This window comes from Antechinus flavipes, chromosome 3 (genome assembly GCF_016432865.1).
Source record: "Antechinus flavipes isolate AdamAnt ecotype Samford, QLD, Australia chromosome 3, AdamAnt_v2, whole genome shotgun sequence".
Taxonomy (NCBI): Eukaryota; Metazoa; Chordata; class Mammalia; order Dasyuromorphia; family Dasyuridae; genus Antechinus; species Antechinus flavipes.
In genome coordinates, this window is record NC_067400.1 from 64,139,784 (window position 1) to 64,160,745 (window position 20,962).

Genomic DNA, 20,962 nt, shown 5'->3' on the forward strand with positions numbered 1-20,962 from the left:
CCTGACATCCCTCTCCGCAAAACATAACATTTCCTTTATTTTCTTCTCTTCCACTGTCCAGCTTCTCTAAATTGACCTCTCCAAGACTCTACCTCCTTGTAGTCTTTCTCAGGCATAAAGGCAAATTTACAGCCTTGAAATAATCAGGTTTCTCATGCAGCTAGCAGGTTGAATATTTAGGCTTTCTTTGGCATAGGACTCAGGTGTTCTTGGGTGTCCTTGGGTATTCTTCCAAAATTCTAACACTGTCTCCATTTCCTTTCTTCCTCAGCTAAATGCTGCCAGCTGCTGGTATGTATAAACAAGGACGAGCCTGAGGAGACTGAGCTAACCTCTCACAAGGAAGTGAACTTTGGTCCTGCCCCAGTGGGCTACACTACGAAGAAGTGCATCCAGCTGATTAACCCATCTGTGGTATAGTCCAGGGTCTGAGGAAGGAGGGTCTGATTTATCCAACTCCCAGGGGACTCTCTGATTCACAGGGCACCAGATTCTTCAGGAAAAGCTTTGTTCCTCCCGCAATATTGCTTCCCCCTAAAAGCATCATTTATGTGGCATTCTCTGAAACCCTTAAAGAGATCTATGGATCTCAGTTATTACAATAATAACTATTATCCCCTCCCTTCTCTTCCCCCTCAAGCCAGATCCCACAGGATCTTGTTTCTTAACTCCCAAGACCACTTGCTCCTGAGACGATCACAGATCTGCTCTTTCATCTCATAGAATTTGGGACCGAGCGTCTGACCGTTGCAGATGAGACGGAGCGGCTCCCTGAGGGCAGACCCTCCCATCTGTGGGCTGCTACTGACTTCCCTTTCCAACTCTGGCTCTGTAGGTGAATGCCCCATTCCATATTGAGGTGAACCGGGACTTGTATGAGGACGACCGCGTATTCACCTGCCCGATCGCTCGCGGGGTGGTGTTCCCTGGGGAGCAGATGTGGCTGTCGCTGTTATTCCGTCCTCAAACTGTGGGTCTTCAGAGCGTGGACTACCTTAAAATTTTACCCCCTGGGAACACCTCTGAAGTCTCCCTCAAACTAATTGGCATAGGTGCAGGTACTCGTATTCCCCATGCCCTCATCCCCTGCTTCCCACTTCCCCAACGGGCTGAGTGGAAAAACATGATTCAAGTTCATCTTGCTTCATACTTTCCAAGTGGGTGTTTAATGCCCTCTGGTGGCCTAATGTAAGAATCACATCTATTCATCTATAACACGGGTGGCCATTCTTAGGGGGACGGGCACCCTGGAAGGTTTCCAACCTCCTATTGGGGGGCAGGGAGGGTCATATGCACAACGTGCTAATCTAGGGATCCTTCCCGACAATAGCAGACTAAGGAGGCTTCCTGGAAACTGTCCGGTTATCCTACTGTCTTCAAGTTCACTACCCTCCAGCCAGACTGACCCAGGGCTTTCCTATTCTTAGAAAAGATAATAGAGAAGAAAACTTCTGTCCTCCTTGTCTTAGCGGCTGCTGTGTCTCATGTGCTCGATGCTCCGTAGGTCCTCCCTAATGTCTAACCCTCATCTCTCTACCTTTTGGCATTAAAGTCCATTTCCTTCTGTAGCACTACAGGCTCTTGGTCCAGAAATCCATCTCTTATAAAGGGGGAGCCCCTGTGGATGGTTTCCTATTACGCCCTCTTTTGTTTCCCTACTCTCTCCAAGTGAGTAGTTTAAGGCTGGAGCCACTGAGAGAAGTGAAGTCAAAGGCTGATTGAAGGGAGTTCCCCACAATGAGTATGGCGGTCTTCCTCCTTTTCCTATCTGTTTAGGCCCTGCTGTGTCCTTCAACCATTACTGCGTTGATTTCTACTGGATCAGCTTAGGCAAGAGTGCCACAAAATTTCTGACGATGCAAAATGCTGCAAATTGCCCGGCTTACTTCATGTTTGAGATTGATAACCAAGAGAGTGTTTTCTCCCTGGAGCCTCAAAGTGGGCTCCTGGGTGCTAATGAGAAGAAACTGGTGACTGTCACCTTCCAGCCCACCCACCCTATCATCTGCTACCGAAGAGTAGCATGTTTGATCCACCACCAGGTAGGATGAAGAGAATAAGTTGACCTGAAGACTAGAAAAGGAGGGGGATTGAGTAGCACAGGCAGAAGCTCTTTCCAGTCTTTTATAGAGAGAAGAGGGAAATATTAGGACACATGAGACACCGTTTGGTGGTGAGCAGAACTTTCCCGGGAAGTAGGATTTTTTTCCAGTTTTGACCTTGATTTTCTGGGATATACGTATGATCTTCCCTCTCCAGAGATCTATGGACAATAATACTTTGTATGGCAAGGATGAGTGAAAAGCAATATGAACCCATTGGGCACTATTAACACTGGCCATATCCCTGAATTTCTCTGCTCTCTTTGATGATTGGATGCCCATCTGGCCATCATTGCCTCTCCCCACTGCTCCTTCCCCAGCAAGACGCAGTGTGACCTAAGCAGAATAAGCTCCAATTCTACATCTTTACTCACTGTTTGTGTGATCTATTTCTCAACTCCCTTATCTGTAAAATGAGGGGAGTTAATGACCTCTTGAGATCCAGTTATGAATAGATGATTCTGTGATCCTATGACATGGAAGGTAGAGGACTCTTGTTTAAATCTCTACCCCCAAAGTTAGTCCTGGGATACAGATGATTAGGTTGCCCTCTGCCTTGTGGTTTGGGACAGTCTTCCCTGCTTAGTGGGGTAGATCTCTGAGCCATGACTTGGGAAGGAGGTTGTAGTTGGCCAAAAAGGATCAGAGGGTCTCCTAAGTTTGAGTCAGTTGATTGGGCCTATCTCTTCATCTTTCTACAAACTCCATTGCCTTGGATGTTCATGTTAATTATATTTTATCCTCTTGAAATTTTGAGAGTGGGCTAGCTGAGTCCACAGTAGTTTGGCCCAGTTCACTATAGTATCCTCCAGGCTACCTAGGTGTCCCTGGAACGTCCTTTAATGTTCTGAAAAGCATAGTCAAAGGTGTGCTGAAAGGACATTAGTTTCTTCTTAAAGAAGGCATCTGACCTAAGGGGTGGAAAACAATTCCAGCATCTGTTCTTATACTGTTACTTTATTCTCAACCTTATCACTTGTCCCTGATCTTAGTCATTGTTTCCCATGTTCTTCCCCATGGCCTCTTGAGTTATTATCCTGTTCTCCATCCCTAACTTCTGCTCCCAGACCTACTTCCAACCTCCAAATCCACCATGACTCCCCTTCCATTCCTCATTACCACATTTGGGGTGTTGCAGGAACCTCTGTTCTTGGATATCATTGGAACCTGCCACTCTGAGAGTGCCAAGCCAGCCATCCTGAGACCCCGACACCTTAAGTGGTACCGTACCCACATGGCACGGGGGTTGATACTGTTTTCACCAGACGTATTGGGCATCATGCTGAAGGAGAATAAGCTCATTCGGGATGAAGATGGAGCACTCATGCTGCGCCAAGAGGTACTAGCTCATCACCTTGCCAGCACAGACTCCCACTCCCATGCTGCCACTGTAGTACTCTTCCTGGTACTCCACAATCCAGCTAGGATATGATAACCCCTCCAATGTACACTTCTGTTGTCATCAGAAATCAAAGTGTCATTCCCAGGCCAGCTCTTGAGAGACTTTTACAGGAAGAAGAAGGCCATGAAAAGCAGCCAGAAAAGGGGGGTGGGGGGATATCAAAACCAAGACTAATTATCCTGCTTCCGTTGGCTGAAATACTTGGTAGGAAATAAATCTGAGTGGGGCTAGGCCCTTACCTATAAGCTTTAAAGGATGATTTGAGCCCCCCTTTTTGTTCACACAGGACCCTCAGAAGCCACTCCCTATAAAATATCCAGATATTCCTCCCTTCAGTGAATATTTCCTCGATGGTACCGATGACACATCCATCTTCCTTCCAACGATCGGCATAGAGCCCCTTGTAGTGAACTTCAACAGGTGCTCTACTTTGGGGGAACCCGACCCCTTCCCACTCTGCCTGACCAATTATACCAGAGGCAAGATTACAGTCGTCTGGACTCATCAAGCCAACAGTCCCTTCCAGGTTGTACCTGAGGTTGTGGACATCCCCCCACTCAAGAAGACAGTTGCCCGTCTGCACTTCCAGCCTCAGTACCCCAACAAAGTCTATGCAGCTGAACTCGAGGCCTTTGCCTACTACAAGGTACGTGAGTGTTTGCCCAATGTGCCATATATATATATATGCGTGCCTCTGTGTGCACCATGCATGAGTGTGAATATGTGAAAGTAGAGTGTGTGTGTATGTGTGTGTGTGTGTGTGTGTGTGTGTGTGAGAGAGAGAGAGAGAGAGAGAGAGAGAGAGAGAGAGAGAGAGAGAGAAAGAGAGAGAGAGAAAAGAGAGACAGAGAGACTGGGATCCTTTTTTGTACCTCAAGATGGATGTGGAGAATTGGAAGGGTAGTACTATGACTTACTTCTCTTTAAATGTCACAGAATTCCTTCTCTTTATGCTTCTTATAATTTCTGAGGAAGCTGGAGACCCGCTACCTCCTTTGGCACTAGCTTCTTGGTCTTACTATGTGGGTTTGATTCATGCTTTGGATAGGTTCATGCTTTGAGGATTTGTTCATGCTTTGGCAAGTTGTATTTTGTTCACCAAAGTCCAAGAGAGAGCAGATGGCAGGTTTCTTAGGTCAGGGACTTAAAGGGGTGACTGCATCTTGGTAGAATCACTTAAGAGTTTATATCTGATCCTTAACTTTGCAAGTTAAGAAACTTATATTCATGTCAATAAAAAGTTATAATAAAAAAAGAAACATATCCATTCACTCAACAGAGTGATAAAATTCTAAGAAAATGAGTCAACAACCAAATTTATAAGAACTGATTTGTTAGAAAAAATAGTTTAGGAATTTCACCTTAGATAATAGGCCCTGGAAGAGTAAACTTTTCAAAATAGTTTATTTTCTTTGGAACAAGACTCCCTTTCATTTATTCAACATATTTGGAGCCTTAGAGCTTGGTCAGATAGTAAAGAAGTCAAACTGCATTCTGGCTTATCCCCAGTTTTCTTGACAATAATCTTTCCACTGGACCTCAAAGAGTCTGGAAGAGAGAGGGAAGTTGATAACTTCATGCAATTCTGTCTCACTTAAATCCAAATAGATGTGATCCCATTGATTGGTTGTTTCCTCTCCAAAAATGCAAGTTGAAAGACCATCCATGTCTGCTCACCCTGGTAGTCTGGGGACAACCCAGATTTGGGTCAGTCAGGCAAATCAAGTTTGGGATTAGAGTTAAATGAGACATTTATGGACCATCATGTAATAAAAAATTTACTTAATCTTTTAATTTAAGGTAGTTAACTAAAGTTAAGTTAGCTATTTAACTTAGCATAGAAGAGTTAGTCAGCTAAGATACAATGTTGATTAAATTACTTCCCCTCCTTTTGTATTTGCCATGCTGGTACACCTCCAACAGCAACAGATACAAGCTTCTCCTCATACCTAAAGGGTTTTTGTATTTAGGTGATCAGGAAGTTATGCTAATAGTCTCAAGCATGGTTTTATAACCTTTAAGAGACAAACCAGTCTGGGCAACTTGGAAGATAGATATTGCCTCTACCACATGCTACCCCCTTCATGGCAAGGTCTTAGAAGTCTTCTAGAATGGTGGTCTCCAAACTCCCTTGTTTATGCTCTCCCCTATCAGCAAAAACATTTTGAACTTGAACCACCAAAATGTATATGTTGATTTGTAAATAAATATATTAGTGTGATAGTAATAATCAGTGTATTATAAAACTTATACAAAATATAACTTTGAAAAGAATACTAGAAAGACAAAATAATATATGATCCAGGGTCAATAGGAATTCACTAGAGTTTTCTGAGTAGGAGATTCGTGATGTAAACGGGTCTGCAATTAAGGAAAATCATTTTGATAGCCAAAGTATAGGAACAAAAGGAGAGACTTAAACAAGTAGGAAGGTAACCTGTCTTGTCTTTAAACTCAATCCTTTGGGGCAAACTCTTCCCTCCTTCAGCCAGTGGAAGGAGAGAGACGGACCAAAGGAATGATTTCCTATGTCATTCAAAAGTTAAAAGTCCTTTGAAAGTAAGCACACATTTTCTTGGAAGTCACCAGGGTATCTCATCAAATGCTCTGTGATACGACCCCCACCACATTTGTCATGGCCTCTTTTACTCCTGTTCTCTGAAGTTCCTCAACAGTGATATATAACTACCTATTCACATCCCCCATGTGCTTCTCCATTATCCTTTTTATTGTGTGTTTTTAATCTTGAGAGATGATTGTGTTCCTTGGCTCACAGTATTAGTGTACCAATAGAATATTATTATTATTCAGGGCAGCTAGATGGCATAGTGGATAAATCACTGGATTGGCAGACACTATCTGTACGATCCTGGGCAAGTCACTGAATCCTGTTTGCCTCAATTTTCTCATCTATAAAATGTGTTGGAGAAGGAAATGATTTCTCCAATATCTCTGCCAAGAAAACCCCAAATGGGGTCACAAAAAGTTGGAAACAACTAAACAACAGAATATTATTATTAAAAAAGATATGCCTTTGTTTCTAGAAGAAACTTGGGACCATTAAAGATTTAATATTCCTAAAGGTAATTCAGATCATTTTCTTTTTCTTCCTATTTAGTTTTTAGCCTATCTAGTTTGAGTATCCATCTTGGTTTTTTGTTTGTTTGTTTGTTAGCACTATTTACATATAGACAAGGTCTACCTAATACCATGTCATAATCTGGGCACTAGACTTTCTTTGTCTTTTCTGTGTATGTGATTAGACCAAACATTTTTAAAGTGGTTATGGTTCTATTTCTGGGATCTACCAACATTCCAGGGCCTGCTGTAACCAGTATGGTATCTCTTTTTTCCTTAAAATAAGATTTTTTAAATTAATGTGTTTTGAATTTTTTATAACATCAACATTTTCTACAGTATCTCTCCCTCTTTCCCTTTTCAAAAGCCAATCCATATGATAAGCAGTATTTTTTAAAGTCAAAAAAAAGAAGGAAAAAAATCAGCACAACTGATCAATATATCAAAAAGACTGAAAATATGTACAATGTACACTTGTAGACCTCCCACTTCTACATAGGGTTGGGACATAGTTTCCTTTTTATATCTTTTTTGGAGCCATTTTTAAATAAAATTATAACATTCACCTTGGATTTTTTGGGGGGAGGAATTATTTCATTTTGTACCATTGTAGTCATTATGTAAAATGTTCTCTTAGTTTAGTTTCATTATGAATCAGTCCATATAAAGCGTTCAGGGTTTCTCTGTATTCATCACACTGATCACTTCTTACAGTACAGTAAGATTATATTACATTCATGTACTGCAAATTTATTTAGCTATTCCTTAGTCATTGGACATTCACCTTGTTTCCAATTCTTTGTTATTATTAAAAGTAATATATAGTTGTGTATAGGTTGTTCAGGGAGGACTAGCACCTCTGGTATGGAGGCTACCAAGTCTTTTTCAGGGCTACTCATCCACCTTTGGTGTTTTTCTAGCATTTGAATCTTACCTATGACTCCAAGAACTATAGCATGAACAACAGCCACCTCTTAGTCTTGGTAATTAGGCTAAACCAGATTGAAGGTTATCAAACAGGCCTCAAATCCATTATTGAATTAGGGGGTTGTCTACCACTCAGTATGTGAAGAGGTCCCCTCATGGAATGGACAGATGAGAATAATCTATTCCAATGACCATGAAAGTAACTGAAGCAGATGCTATGGGACCTTAAAAGCTTGGTTAGTAAAGAAGCCAAGGTCATCCACTGCATCCTGGCTTATCCCTGGTTATTTTGCCTTTTGTCTTTCCATGGGAAGACTCTGAAAGAGAGAGTGAAGCTGACAATTTCATGCAACTCTATCTCACTTAAATCCATTTATGCATGAATCAAGACACCATCCCGTGATACCACTGGTCCTCTTTATAAATGAAGAGAAAACAATAACATCACAAAAAGTGCTCCTACAAACCCTTGGATTATGTGGGGTTTTAATAGGTTTTTAAAATTTTGTCTATTGTTTCTGTATCACTAAGATTTCCCATTTCCTTTCCCTTCTTCCCAAAGAGTAATCCCTTATAATAAATAACTTGTTAAGAGGAAAAAGTGGAAGAGAAAAAATTCAGCAAAACAGAATAATACATTGAAAAAAAATCTGACAATGTTGGTGATGTTCCACACCTCTGAAAAGGAGTAGTGAGTGAAGGATAACTGCCAAGTATAATATCATATGCAAACAGGTTTGTCTGGAAGACTTCACCATCCTTAGAAACTTTTCTTTCATGTTACATATGTTGCTTCTCTCCCTCATCTCTGTTTCTGGAGACTTAATTAGAAATACATTGTTACAAGTTTTAGCTCAATACAATGGCTCTTCACTTCCCTGTAGTCCCCTTCTGTATTGTTTTATGGAGTTTTTAGCAAATGAAAATTTAGTAGGACAGTCATATTTGCTCAGAGCCAATTAAGAAGATTCCTAACACTTAGACAGGAGTTCGGTTCACAAGCTAATCCTGATCTCTTTATGATTGACATCAAAATTCAACTTACCAGAAACATTTGGTTAGAGAAGGAAGGAAAATATGATACAGTAGCTGTTGATGAACAGGCACTGGGAGATAAAATTGGGAAAAGAGCAGGATTTATCTTTTATTTCTCTTTTTAAAAAAATCTTATTCAATATTTTTTCAGTTACATTTAAACAATTTTTTTTACATTTTTTAAATCATTAAGAAATGCAAAACATTTCCATAAAAGTCATGTTGTGAAGGAAAACCTAATAAAAAAAACCTCAAGAAAAGAGAGATAGACAGAGACAAAGACAGAGGGGGGGGAGAGAGAAAACGATTCAATCTGTATTGAGACACAATCAGTTTCTTCTCTGGTTATAGATATGATTCTTCATCATAAATCCTTCACAGTAATTATGGATCATTATGCTACTGAGAATAGCAAAGTCATTTACAACTGATCACCCCAGAATGTTGCTTTTAGTTTTATTCAGTACATTTCATTTTGCTTGAGTTCCAGGTTTTTTTCCCCAAGAGCATTCTGCTCATCACTTCCCATAGAGCAACAATATTCCATTTTGTTTACTAGAGCAGGCTTTATCTTGAAACATTCCTCAGTCCTTCAAGGGGTAGGTTACAACCAATAGCTCCAGTTTGCTGACTCTAGATACTTATAGGGCCAATGGACCTCTCTATTTCCTGATTCTTTATTATAGATCACGTAGGTGGGTGGGGGATAGCATGCTGCTGGACCTGGACTCTTGAAGACCTGAATTCAAATCCATTCTCAGACACTTACCAACTTAACCCTCAGCATTTGTCTCATTTCCTCCTTCTGTATAGCACCTACTTCCCAATTCTTTGTGTGGCTCAAATGACTTACTATATATCAAGCACTTTGAAAACCCAAGAGTGCTATACATAAATGCTTGCTAATGTTGCATTTTCCCATTGCCCTTGTACTGTGGATTCTTTCCAGCTTAACTTGTTTGGTCATAGGCAGGGCAGGGGAAATTGATCCCAGTTGTTCCAGCTTTTGAGATCCTTCTGATGAACTTTGTATATCACTTTGTCCGTATCTTCCCATATTTCTCTGAATTCCTCATATTCATCACTTCTTCTTATGCAATATTATCCCATTGCATTCATATGTCATATACAGGGTGCTTATCAGCATCCATTTCTTTGCTATTATAGAGTGTTGCTATTAATATTTCAGTACATTTTGGATTTTTCACCCTGTCTTTTAAATCCTAGGGATATATGGTCAGATAAGGTAATGTAAAGTAGTTTGCAAACTTTGAAACACTATATAAATTTGAGTGATGTTGATGATAATGATAATGATGATATCCAATGACTGGGTCACTAGATCAAAGTCTATGGAAAATTTAGTCATTTTTCTTGCGTGATTTCAAATTGACATTCAGAACGGTTGGACTAATTCACCAACAGTGTATTATTATGCCTGTCTTCCCAAAGTTCCTCCAAAATTGTCCCATTTTTGTTACCTTTATTAGTTTTTAGGGTTTTAGGTTATAAAGTGAAACCCCATACTTGTTTCAGTTTGTATCTTTCTTCCATTTAGGATTTGAAACATGTTTTCAAATGGTCATTTATACTTTACCATTTTGGGGGGGGGATTGGAATTTTCTGTTCTTTGACACCACTATTTTGCCGATTCACTTGATCTTTATAATAATGAGGCTATTTTGACAGAGAGGAAAGTCCTTCTCCACATCTTCATCCTGGGAATTCTCCTTGTATGATCTCTGAGGACTAGGAAAAGGACTTTGGGAAGATCAAAGAAATCTCTAGAAAGCATGACTATATTGTCTTGGATCCTGGTCTTTGTCTTGCAGGTACTAAGAAGCTATAACAACATAGAGGAAGACTGCACTTTGTTTCCATCCTGGTGTGTTAGACTGAAGGCCATGGGGCATACCTACGAAGTGAACAGAGAGCACAATTTCCCTCGTTATACCTTAGATGTTCCCAAGGTGAGTGGTAAGCCACAAAATGTAGAAACTGAATCTCCAATTTTAGCATGAATTATGAATTTATGAGCAGACAAACCCCTTTCTGTCTCTTTCCAGTATATCCTACAATTCAGCTTAGCAGTCACCTTAAGTGCCTCTGCTTTAATTTCTAAGGGATGTATTCTTGTTAAAAATTCTCAGACCAAGACCCAGTCACTCCACTGGGGTTTTCTGGGAAATCTGAGGGATTTCAGATCTGTTTTGGGAAAACATTGATCCAGGAATTGGGCTCCTCCTTCCCATCAGCTCTAAATAGCCTGACCCCTAATTCACATTTCTGAGATATTTGAGAACTAACATTCTGCCATACTCAGTCACTTCCCCTCGGGCCCAACCTTCTGCTTCTGGTTCCAAGTCCTTCCCCCCTTCTTTTCTTTGCCCCATGCGCCATGCAATCTCGAGTCCAGTATTTGTATATTAGGGATCTTCTTCAATGTGTCATGAAGGAGACCTGTATGCCTATGAAATATGATCCCTGGCAGCACCTCCCAAGCTGGAAGGGATCTGAGTATAGGTCTAGCAATGGAATATTTCTGTCTTCTGAGGATTAGCAAAGCTACCTCCAGACAAGCCCAGAAGGGCTTGATAGTACATGATCTTAGGTATTGATGGAGTGCTAAATTTGAAATCAAGATGTAAATTTAAATCCTCTCTAGGGCACTTAATAGCCATGTGACCCTGGGCAAGTCAACCTCTCTCTACCTCAATTTCCACATTTATAAAATGAGAATAATAATAGCACATTCTCCCAAGGTCATTATGTAGATCAAAAGGGACAACATATATAAAAATATACTTTAAATCACCATATAAATGTTAGCTATTATTCAACATATTCACTCATGAACACTATATAAAGAAGGTTTTATAAACTCTCCCTGCAAAGGGAGTACCTAGACTGGTAGCACCCCAGATCCTCAAAGAACTGAAGTATGTATATAATGGAACACATTCATACAAAGATACTGAGAATCAGGCATTTGAAAAAGAAGTAGACCCCAGACAATTTGGGCAGTCTATAAGTTTCTTGTTGGTCTGATTCCCACCAATGCTGGGCCAGAATTTCCCTTCACCTCTTAGGATGTGCTCATTGCTGGAGTCTGGGGCTTAGGTCTTCCTAGAGATGACTCCCACCCAGGTCCCCTTCCCTAACGCTAATGCACACCTAACCCTGGTGTGATAGAAGGGTCTAAGAGCATTCCCCTCATACTCCTCTTTCCTTCTTTTTCTGTTTTCTCCTCCTCAGCTCTTCCCTGCAGTATCTTCCAAAAGTACAAGTTATCGTACCTTATTGCTCTACAACAGCGGATCTTTGATGTTCACCTTCAACCTGATGCCAAATAGCAGTCCAGACATCACATTCCGACCCACCACAGGCTTCCTCCTTCCTGGGGCCTGCCAGATCTTCCTCCTTTCCACCTGCCCCAAGGGGGTCCCTTGGAAACAGCACCCATTAACCCTGCAGTTCAACTTCTGTCCCAAGTACATCAAGGTAGGGACTAGGAACAGGGGACTGGGGACCTATTGCCTTATCAGATCTGTGTCTCCATTCACATATATCTCTTGTTCTACTTTTCCTGTTTCCTCAGTGTAACAAAGCATAACATAGTGGAGCTAGAAAGGACTTTAGAGGTCACTAATCCAACTCTTTAATTTCATGGATAAATAAGAGGCCCAGAGTGATATGTGTGAATAAAAAGGAAGGAGAGAGGAAGAAGGAATAACAAGTATTTGTAGTCAAGTAAAACAAATTACTTACTGACCGTATCCTAACACTTTTCAAGGGGCCTACAACTTGTAGGTATTACCCCTCACTTGTTGATCTGAGTCAGAAAATGAGAGAGAAACTCTGGGGCAAAAAGTGATTAAGGGAGAAAAGATACCTTGCTCTCCTCCACCCCAACTCCCCACTTACAGGAACCAGTTCATTCAAGGTTGTTAAGACTATCTGTCCCATTGGCAGAGTGAGGGGGATGGGAAGCTCTCTTTGGCCACACTGCATTTTCCTGGATCCGTAGGACATCATGATGATGAGCCGGGAAGAACCACTACAGCTTCAACTGGAGTCTGGCAAAATCCTCTATTTCAAGCCTACTTATGTGGGAGGCTCCTCCACCAGCCCCTTTGCCATCCGAAACACCACACGCCTGACCCTGTCATTTGAATGGAGGTACGCCTACCACAACAGCAAGGTGGTGTCTGTCCAGCCTTCCAAAGGTATCATCTTGCCCAATGAAGTTATGGTGAGTTCTGCCTTGCCTCTTCACTTTTGAGAGATTGTCTGGGAAACTAGTTTCAGTCTGGAAAGCCACTATTACACCTTATTTGACTTTAGAACATGGCAGAAAAAAATGGAGATAAAGAGGGGGTGGGTGATGCAGGAAGCGATGGTAAGTCAAGAAGGACCCAGAGCTCCTGAGGGGAAGAATTCCAGTTGCTAAGGATGGATCCGAGAAGAAAGGAAGGGTAACTCTCTGCAGGCAAGACCTGTCAGAACTCCCTGTTCTGCCCTTTTTGTTGACCAAAGGCATGTCAAGAGTCTTCAGCTGAGGGAATATGAGTCCCCAGAGTCAATAATAACACCAACAAACATTTCTTAATCACCTGCTATGTGCCTCACATTTTGTTAAATTGTTGTGATGCAAAAAGGTCTAAGACCAACATTTTCCCCACTCTCTTGGGGATTAGTCTAGTTAAGGAAAATGAAACATTTTATAAAGTAAAATACCTTGTGTGAAGTGTTTTAGACTATAAGAGCTGTATATTGGAGTTCATAAGTTGGAAAGCTCTCAGAAGGCAATTAGGAAAGATTCTATGAAACTATGTGCATGTGGTCATCCTGTAATTTCAGATTCATACATGGACCTTCACCCCCTCTTATGAAACCAAGTACCTGATTCGGGTTGTCCTGTGGGGATGGGATGCAAGAGTTTCTTCTGGCTATTCTCCTTCCCCAACAACTCACTACCTCCTTCGAGTAATTGGGGAGGGCATTAAGGGCTTCATTACTGTGAGTATCCTTCCCTTAGATTCCTTTTTTTGCCTCACTCAAGATACACCTTCTCATCTTCTCCTTCACTGTAACAGCTCTTTCACATCTCTTTCATGTGAGATAATTTATCCTATGATATTATTTTCCAGTGTATCCCTCTTTTTCACCCCTTAATTTATGGGTTTTTTTTTTAATATCAGTCCATTATAGTTAACTCACAACCTCATTCTCGGTCTATGCATGCTCCTCCTAACTGCCCTAATAATGACAAAGTTCTTACGAGTTGTGTCACCTTCCATGTAAGAGTGTAAACAATTTGACCTTTTTGAATCCCTTATGTTTTCTCTCATGTTTACCTTTTGATATTTCTTTTGAATCTTGTATTTGAAAACCAATTTTTCTATTCAGTTCTGGCCTTTTTTATCAGAAATACTTAAAAGTGCTCTATTTCATTAAATATCCATTTACTCTTGGATTATGTTCAGTTTTGCCAAGCAGGTAAAACTAGCTCATAATCCTCCTTTTGCCTTTCTATCATATTCTAAACCTATGATGTAGAAGCTATTATATCCTGTGTAATTCTGACTATGGCACCATGATATTTGAATTGTTTCTGGCTGCTTGCAGTATTCTCTCCTTGACCTGGGAGCTCTGGAATTTATATTATAATTCAATAATATGATAATATATAATATAATATTTGAGATCTCTTTCAGTATGTGATTGGTGGATTTTTTTAAATTTCTATTTTCTCCCCTGGTTCTAGGATATCAGGGCTATTTTCTTTGATAATTTCTTGAAATATTGTTCCATAGGGCCTTTATTTTTTAGATAGAAAACCAAAGTACTTTATTTTATTTAAAGTTAATTTTCTAAATTCCTCAGGTCCCCAAAACAGTGTCACTTAAATATATAGATAACTGTCTTTTCCTGTAATGTACTAAAAAAATTTCCCAAAAAAATACTTTTATATACTTTCATTATCCAGTCAATGTTTCTGGGCTCTTAACTCAAGGAGTCCAATAATCCTTAAAATATTCCTCCTTGATTTATTTTTCAGGTAATTTGTTCTTCCAATGAGAGATATTTCATATTTTCTTTTATTTTTCATTCTTTTGATTTTGTTGTTTGATGTCTCATGAAGTCATTAGCTTTCACTAGTCCAGTTCTTTTTAGTTCAGTGAGCTTTCTTAACTCCCTTTCTTTGAGGTCAGTTCTATTTTTTTAAGGAATTGTTTTCTTTAGAGAATTTTTGTACATCTTTGTCCATTTTTGTGTGTGTTTATTTACCAAGCTGTTGATTATTTTTTCATAATTATCAATAATTATCATAATTATTTTCATAATGATCTCATTTCTTTTCTCAATATTTTTTTCACTTTTCTTTTTAAAATCTCCTTTTGAATTCTCCCAGTTTCTTTTGGAGCTGACACCAAATTCATATTTTTTTTTCTTGGAGAGTTCACATGTAGCCATTTTGACACTGTTTCCCACTATTGAGTTTGTGTTTTGATCTTTCCTGTAATCATAGTGACTTTTAATGGCTAGTGGGTTTTTTTTTTTTTACTTTTTTTCCTGGTATAGTTTTTTATGTAAAAATTAAGCTCTGCTTCTGTGGTGGAGGGGGCATTGTCCCAAGGTTCATTTTTTTTTGTGCAGCTGTCTTCAGAGCTAGTTCTGGGGGTCTATAAGTTTTCAGTTTAGTTCTTCTATTTAAGGAAGGATTTGAGCATTGCTCGCCTGACCTTGTGCTGGTCTGTGAACAACCATAAACACACTTTTCTTTCTGGATCAGTAACCAGGATCTCTACTTCCCTGGGGTTGCATCCTAGTGTCCTAGAATTCCTCCTCATCCTGAGATGGTGACCCAGATCTATAACCTGGGTCCCTGTTTGGGCAATAAAGCAGTCTTGCACCAAATACCAGCAAAGTGTCTCCTGTAATCTTCTGTTCTGTTGTCTGGTCCCTTTACCATCTGTGAGCTGAGAGTTCTGGTAGTCACTGCTGTCACTGTTGCAGCGGTCTCCAAGGTCCGCACTGACTAGCTGGGCAGAGCTGCAGGAGCACAGGATCTCACTGCTGCCTTGCTGGGATGCCTGCACTAAACAGTTCTATTCTCACATCAATGAAACAGATCTTTCCTATAAAACTTCTAAGTTATCTTGGGGTGAAAATTGTTTCACCCCATCCTTTTCTTAGTTCTTTCACTCCAGAATTCAACTTGAGGCATTATTTTAATTTGTTTGAAGGAGAATTTGGGAGAGCTCAGGCAATTTCTTCCCTTATTCTGCCGTCTTGTAATGACACAGTTAATGCTTTGTAAACCTTAAAAGACTGGATAAGTGTGAGCTGTTATTTCTGAATCCTGCTCTCAAGATAAGATTTTAAGTAAGGGCTTGTTACTTAGATATCATCGGTGCCTGGAGTGGTACCTCTTTTCCCAAGACCTACAGCTACCATGTTCTAGCTTTGGGAAGGATCTCCTCCTTCAGAGTGGGAAAGAATTGTTTACCTCTGTATTTGGGGAGGCTCTTTTCTATGAGAACATCTCCAAAGTTTACTAAAAGAATTCTCTGCATGGATTGGGTTTGGGGCCCTAGGCAAAAGAAAAAGAGCTGGATTTTGGGAATGTGCTCGTGGACAGTGAGCAGAGGAAAGACCTGGTCCTGCTGAATAATGGGAACTGTGCCCTTCCCTACCGCCTGTTTGTGGAGCAGACAATGAAAGGGCCTTGTGATCCAGAAGAGGTGGAAAGTGACCCAATTGGTATGGAGACCTGAGCACCATGACATTCCCTTGCACAGGGAACCCACTGGGCTGGGGCACAACACACAGAGGCTGAGTTGAGGGACTAATAGTGTTTGCATTCAGAGCACAGACTACTAACCGTAGGTTTAGTCCATTGCCCATTCATAGGAGTCAAAAGGGAATGGTCTCATCATTTTGGAGAAAAGGAGGTAGAAGGTTCATTTTGAGCTCTTCTCTTCTGGTTGGTTCTCCACAAAATCTACTTTTAAATCTCATCATGGCTTATATGGACAGAATTCAAGCTCTTCCTGGTTCAAATGTGCTGGAACAGTTTCAAGCAAGCTCAACAATAGTCTACTATAATCTACTTCCTGAGAATCAGCCATTTTAATATAAAGAAGCTCATCACTAGTAAACTAGTCACTAAGTGATGAATTCTTTGGCCATGGCAAACCAAGAAAGATACAAAATAGCCTTCAATCACTGAATTTCTTCCTTCAACTGTGAAGTTTTAGCAATAAAATGGGAAAAGAATCATCATTTTCCCATCATCCATAAACATTAATATTAATTTATTGACACTCTACTAATGATTGTATTGCTGGAGTAATTGAATCATATTCATTTTTAATATTCTCACCTATGAAATGTGAAGCCAGAAGATTGAAAGAAGTTAAAGTTAAATGGAAGGATATTATAGTTTTCCTAAAGAGGAAAATAGGGAATAGGCTCTGTTACTTTAATTGTGTTTCTGAAAAGAATAACACATGTAATTTAATAGAACACTAGGCTATCTCACCTTGCTATGCCCTAAATGAGCAAAAGCCAAAAAAATAGAAAGAAAAAAAAAGACTACCACAAAAATAATTGTGGCTTTGTATCCAACATCCATTGCAAAAATGAGAAGATAGGAAATCAGAATTTGGTAAAACCCTATAAAATAAATCAATATGCACATTGAGAATGAACAACTTAAATGCAAGATTGTGCTTCAAGCTGGACTGAGAAAATATGTTGGACATATGGATCAAACTTTTTTAAAAAAGGGAAAGAGGCCCAAAGTTTTTTAACTATGCAGAAATATGAGATTATGGACAATTTCTTCAAGAAAAGATAATTGATGTGCTGGACCTGACAACCACCAAATAATGTCACCAAAAAATGAAATAGATTATGTTTTAGTAGATGAGAATAATTGGTTATCAATATGGGAATCATTTCCAAGCTAGACCATCCTCTTGGTAGAACAAAGATCAAAATCAAATTGGAGAGGAGTTACAATTTATGCAACTACAACCTGACCTATTTAAATAAACTGCTGACCCTAAAATGGGAAATAGAAAGAAGAACAAACATTAGCACAGGTTGTCACCATATCCTAAAGTTTAATTGATGTGAATAACCACAATAAAACCAAAAGAGGCTCTAATCAGCAAATATTCGATTTCCTTGCCAAGAAGAGAGTTATGGTAGTCAAGCACATAATAGTTTTGAACATAAACTTGTTTATAACACCTTTTGGAAAATAGTTTAAATTGTTGGAATAGTTAAAAACTGTGAATAATATCATAAAATGCTCAGAAATGTTAGAAGGAAAAATCAGGTTGGCTTGAGAGCCAATTAAGTCAGAACATCAATAATGAAACTAGGAGAACAAAAGAAAAAATAAAAAGATTATTCAATATTTCTATAACAAACTGTTTTCTCTATCAGTCTCAATGAAGCGATCACATTTGAACTCTTAACATCATTAACTCTGGAGGGGATAAATAAGCAAAAATAGAAAAGGAATTGGATTAGTACAAGTGCACATAATGATTATCTGTGGTGGAAGTAACAATGTTGAGGGTAATAAGAGGTTGTTCTCAAAGATACATGAAAGAAGTAAAGCTATAGAATTATTAGGAAAAATATGTATACTATTACTTTCCAAATAAAGGTGACCAAGAAGATATCATACTATCCCATGCATGTCTATTTTCTCATTTCTACCGTATTTTAATTAATGAGATCTTTTACAGCATGGGCTATATTTTGCCACCTTTGTATGCCCAGTATCAGATTTGATTTATAATAATCTATAAACACATTGAAGACATTAGGAATCTGGGAAATGGAAGGAATTTGAGAGGCTTTTTATGCTATACATGAATAATACACCCAACAAATAATCTAGCCTCTTCTTGAAGTCCTTCAATAAGGAAGAATCCAGTACTTCCTGAGGTACTTTATAAGTGACATATTATTGGAAGTTTTTTCTTACATCATGATAAACATCCATACACAGGTGGCCACTTGTATTATGGCTGTGTAGCAAATAAGACTCAAACCCAAATAAGGCTCATAATTATCCCAATCTGGCTCATAAAGGCAGCTTGAAATAGTATTGCCTCATAGCCATAAAGGGAAGTATGGACACTCAGTTCTGGGTTTCCTGAGTCATCAAGCCACCTTATTTGACTGATCATTTGAAGACCATCACAGAATAACACCTGAGTTATCATGGTCAGGAACTCTCCACATCCCACCCTCTAACCCCAAGACTTCACATAGTTACTTGCATTGAAATCAGGCTGGTAGATATATGCACATGTCTCAAGGGATGACACTCTCCGAGACAATCCACACCTGTTACATAGCTTTTAAACTGCACACACCTCTTTTTGGTGTCTTTAGTTTTCAGCAGCTACAGTTCCTTCAGAGACATATTTTCTAATTTATAATGACCTTCCATATTTGTATATATCTTTTTTAAAAAAATCTAAGTTGCTTGATGGCTTCTCTGTGTACTCAAGTTCCTTTATACATCTTGTCTCAGAACTTTTTGTTTTTTCAGAATTTTTACAGAACTTGCAATTGACAAAATTGCATAAAATGCAAGATTCTGTTATGCTCATTTTTTATTTTCTACAAAAATCATTGAATTTGATAAGAGTAAAAAAATCACTTTAAAAGCTTTTTTCTAACAAGGTATCTCCTTCAAGAATGGGAATTCTCCCCCCATCCTAATTATACATATGAATAATTAAGCTATAAAATAGGAAAATGTGTGCTAACTCAAAGTTCAGGCTGGTCCTGGAGAATTACGTGCAAAGGCCACATGGAAAAAGGTTTCAAGGTCCTCTTTGCAGATGACACTGCACTGACTACATCAAGCCCCTGGTACCTTCCGCAGTATTTTGATATGTCACTCAGAAGAATTCATCATAAATATTCACATAAGAAAAAACAAGTGGATGAATTCTTACTACCCAAATGATATATGGGTCTGTGAATATCTCATAAAACTGGTCCATCAGTGTTGGACAGACTTTACAGATGGAGAGAGAATAAACTCAGTTCAGAATTGAATATGGAAAGTGACTGAGAACTTTTAATTACCTCAAGCATTTCCCTGAAACAAAAAAAATCACCTTTTAAGCTTGATATTCCTCCATACTGACTGTAAGTCATGAAACATCTCCAAAGAACGAAAAACTTGAAGTGTCTCAAAGGGCAATGCAAAGACTTTTTTGAGAAGCAAATAGACCAGCATTTTTCCAGTGATGAATTATGAGCAAGAAGCAGCATGAGATATTTCAAAGAGATTTAATAATGGGAAAAAAGTGGCTTAGTTATGCAAGGAGAATGAGACAGACTCATCTTCTACATCCATGTAATGTTAAAATGCTTCCCCTTCCCTTCAGCACAGTGGGTGGATTCTCTGTGCAGAGAGGATATGGATTATAGGAGGATACATATATATGTTAGAAAATATAAGAAAATGGGTTGCAATCTGCCCTACTGGAGGAAGTATCCACATGGAGATATCATAGATAAATTGAAGTATTCTCCAGTTCTCTAGTGGACCTGGATATGTGGGGATAAGGAGTAGGGGAGAAGAACTAAGTATTGGACATAGTTGAATACGGGGTGGGGAAGAGGAAAGGCAGCCACACTTGCCTACTCATCTTTCTTTCCTTTCTGGGCAGCTCTGAAAATGGACAAAATGGAGGGAACGCTGCCTGCCCGGTCACAAGAAACCATCTGCCTTACCGCCTGCCCCACTCGGCGCCTACAGTACATTTGGACCATCAGATACTCCATCCTCACCCGTGATGGTACTGAATATTGAAAGACAGAGACAGAGATAGAGAAGGTGGGGAGGAAGAGAGACAAGTGCTTACATTGTTTTGATGGGGATTCAAATTAGCAAAGTGTAGAAGAAGGTACAAGTAAAAGATTGTGGGTATGTCTGTACAGCCTAGTGATCATGGGATATTGAAATGTACAGTAAGAATATAGGTCAGAGGGGGAATGTTACTGGAGCCACTCGCTAGTAGCTGCTGGGGATCTAATTCTGACAAGCAGAATAAGATGAGAGGATGATAACGATACAAGGAGACTGAGAGGCAGTTGCATTCTCTGACCTTCCTCCTCCTCCCTCTTACCTTCAATTTATTTCATTCCCAATTCACAAGCAATATCTGCACCAGGAAAGGCTGATTTTCCAATTCCTTCAAATGTATTATGACTCACAGCTGTGGGGACTTTCAGAGAACTGCCCCCCCCTTTAATGGTACAGTCCCCTTTAACCCTTTACAGGCTTTCTATGTTTCACATTTAGGCATAATCCTGAACAGGGGAAAGACTGTTTCTGCCCCTAATTTGCTGTGTGACATTAGGTAAC

General features: G+C 39.5%; 1 protein-coding gene across 4 annotated transcripts in view; it reads left to right on the plus strand.

Moving 5' to 3' along the window:
* Nucleotides 1-20,962, plus strand: part of CFAP65 (cilia and flagella associated protein 65) — a 47,844-nt gene that overhangs the window by 8,031 nt on the left and 18,851 nt on the right. For all 4 annotated transcript variants that reach the window (XR_007951654.1, XM_051983529.1, XM_051983528.1 and 1 more), the window contains 11 exons: nt 272-414; nt 836-1,058; nt 1,777-2,042; nt 3,241-3,441; nt 3,791-4,150; nt 10,377-10,514; nt 11,800-12,045; nt 12,572-12,796; nt 13,405-13,563; nt 16,146-16,311; nt 20,265-20,393. Coding sequence is in view for 3 of the 4 variants with exons in the window: in XM_051983529.1 (XP_051839489.1) it covers nt 272-414; nt 836-1,058; nt 1,777-2,042; nt 3,241-3,441; nt 3,791-4,150; nt 10,377-10,514; nt 11,800-12,045; nt 12,572-12,796; nt 13,405-13,563; nt 16,146-16,311; nt 20,265-20,393 (2,256 nt within the window). In the remaining variant the exon portion in view is untranslated. The remainder of the gene's footprint in view (nt 1-271; nt 415-835; nt 1,059-1,776; nt 2,043-3,240; nt 3,442-3,790; nt 4,151-10,376; nt 10,515-11,799; nt 12,046-12,571; nt 12,797-13,404; nt 13,564-16,145; nt 16,312-20,264; nt 20,394-20,962) is intronic.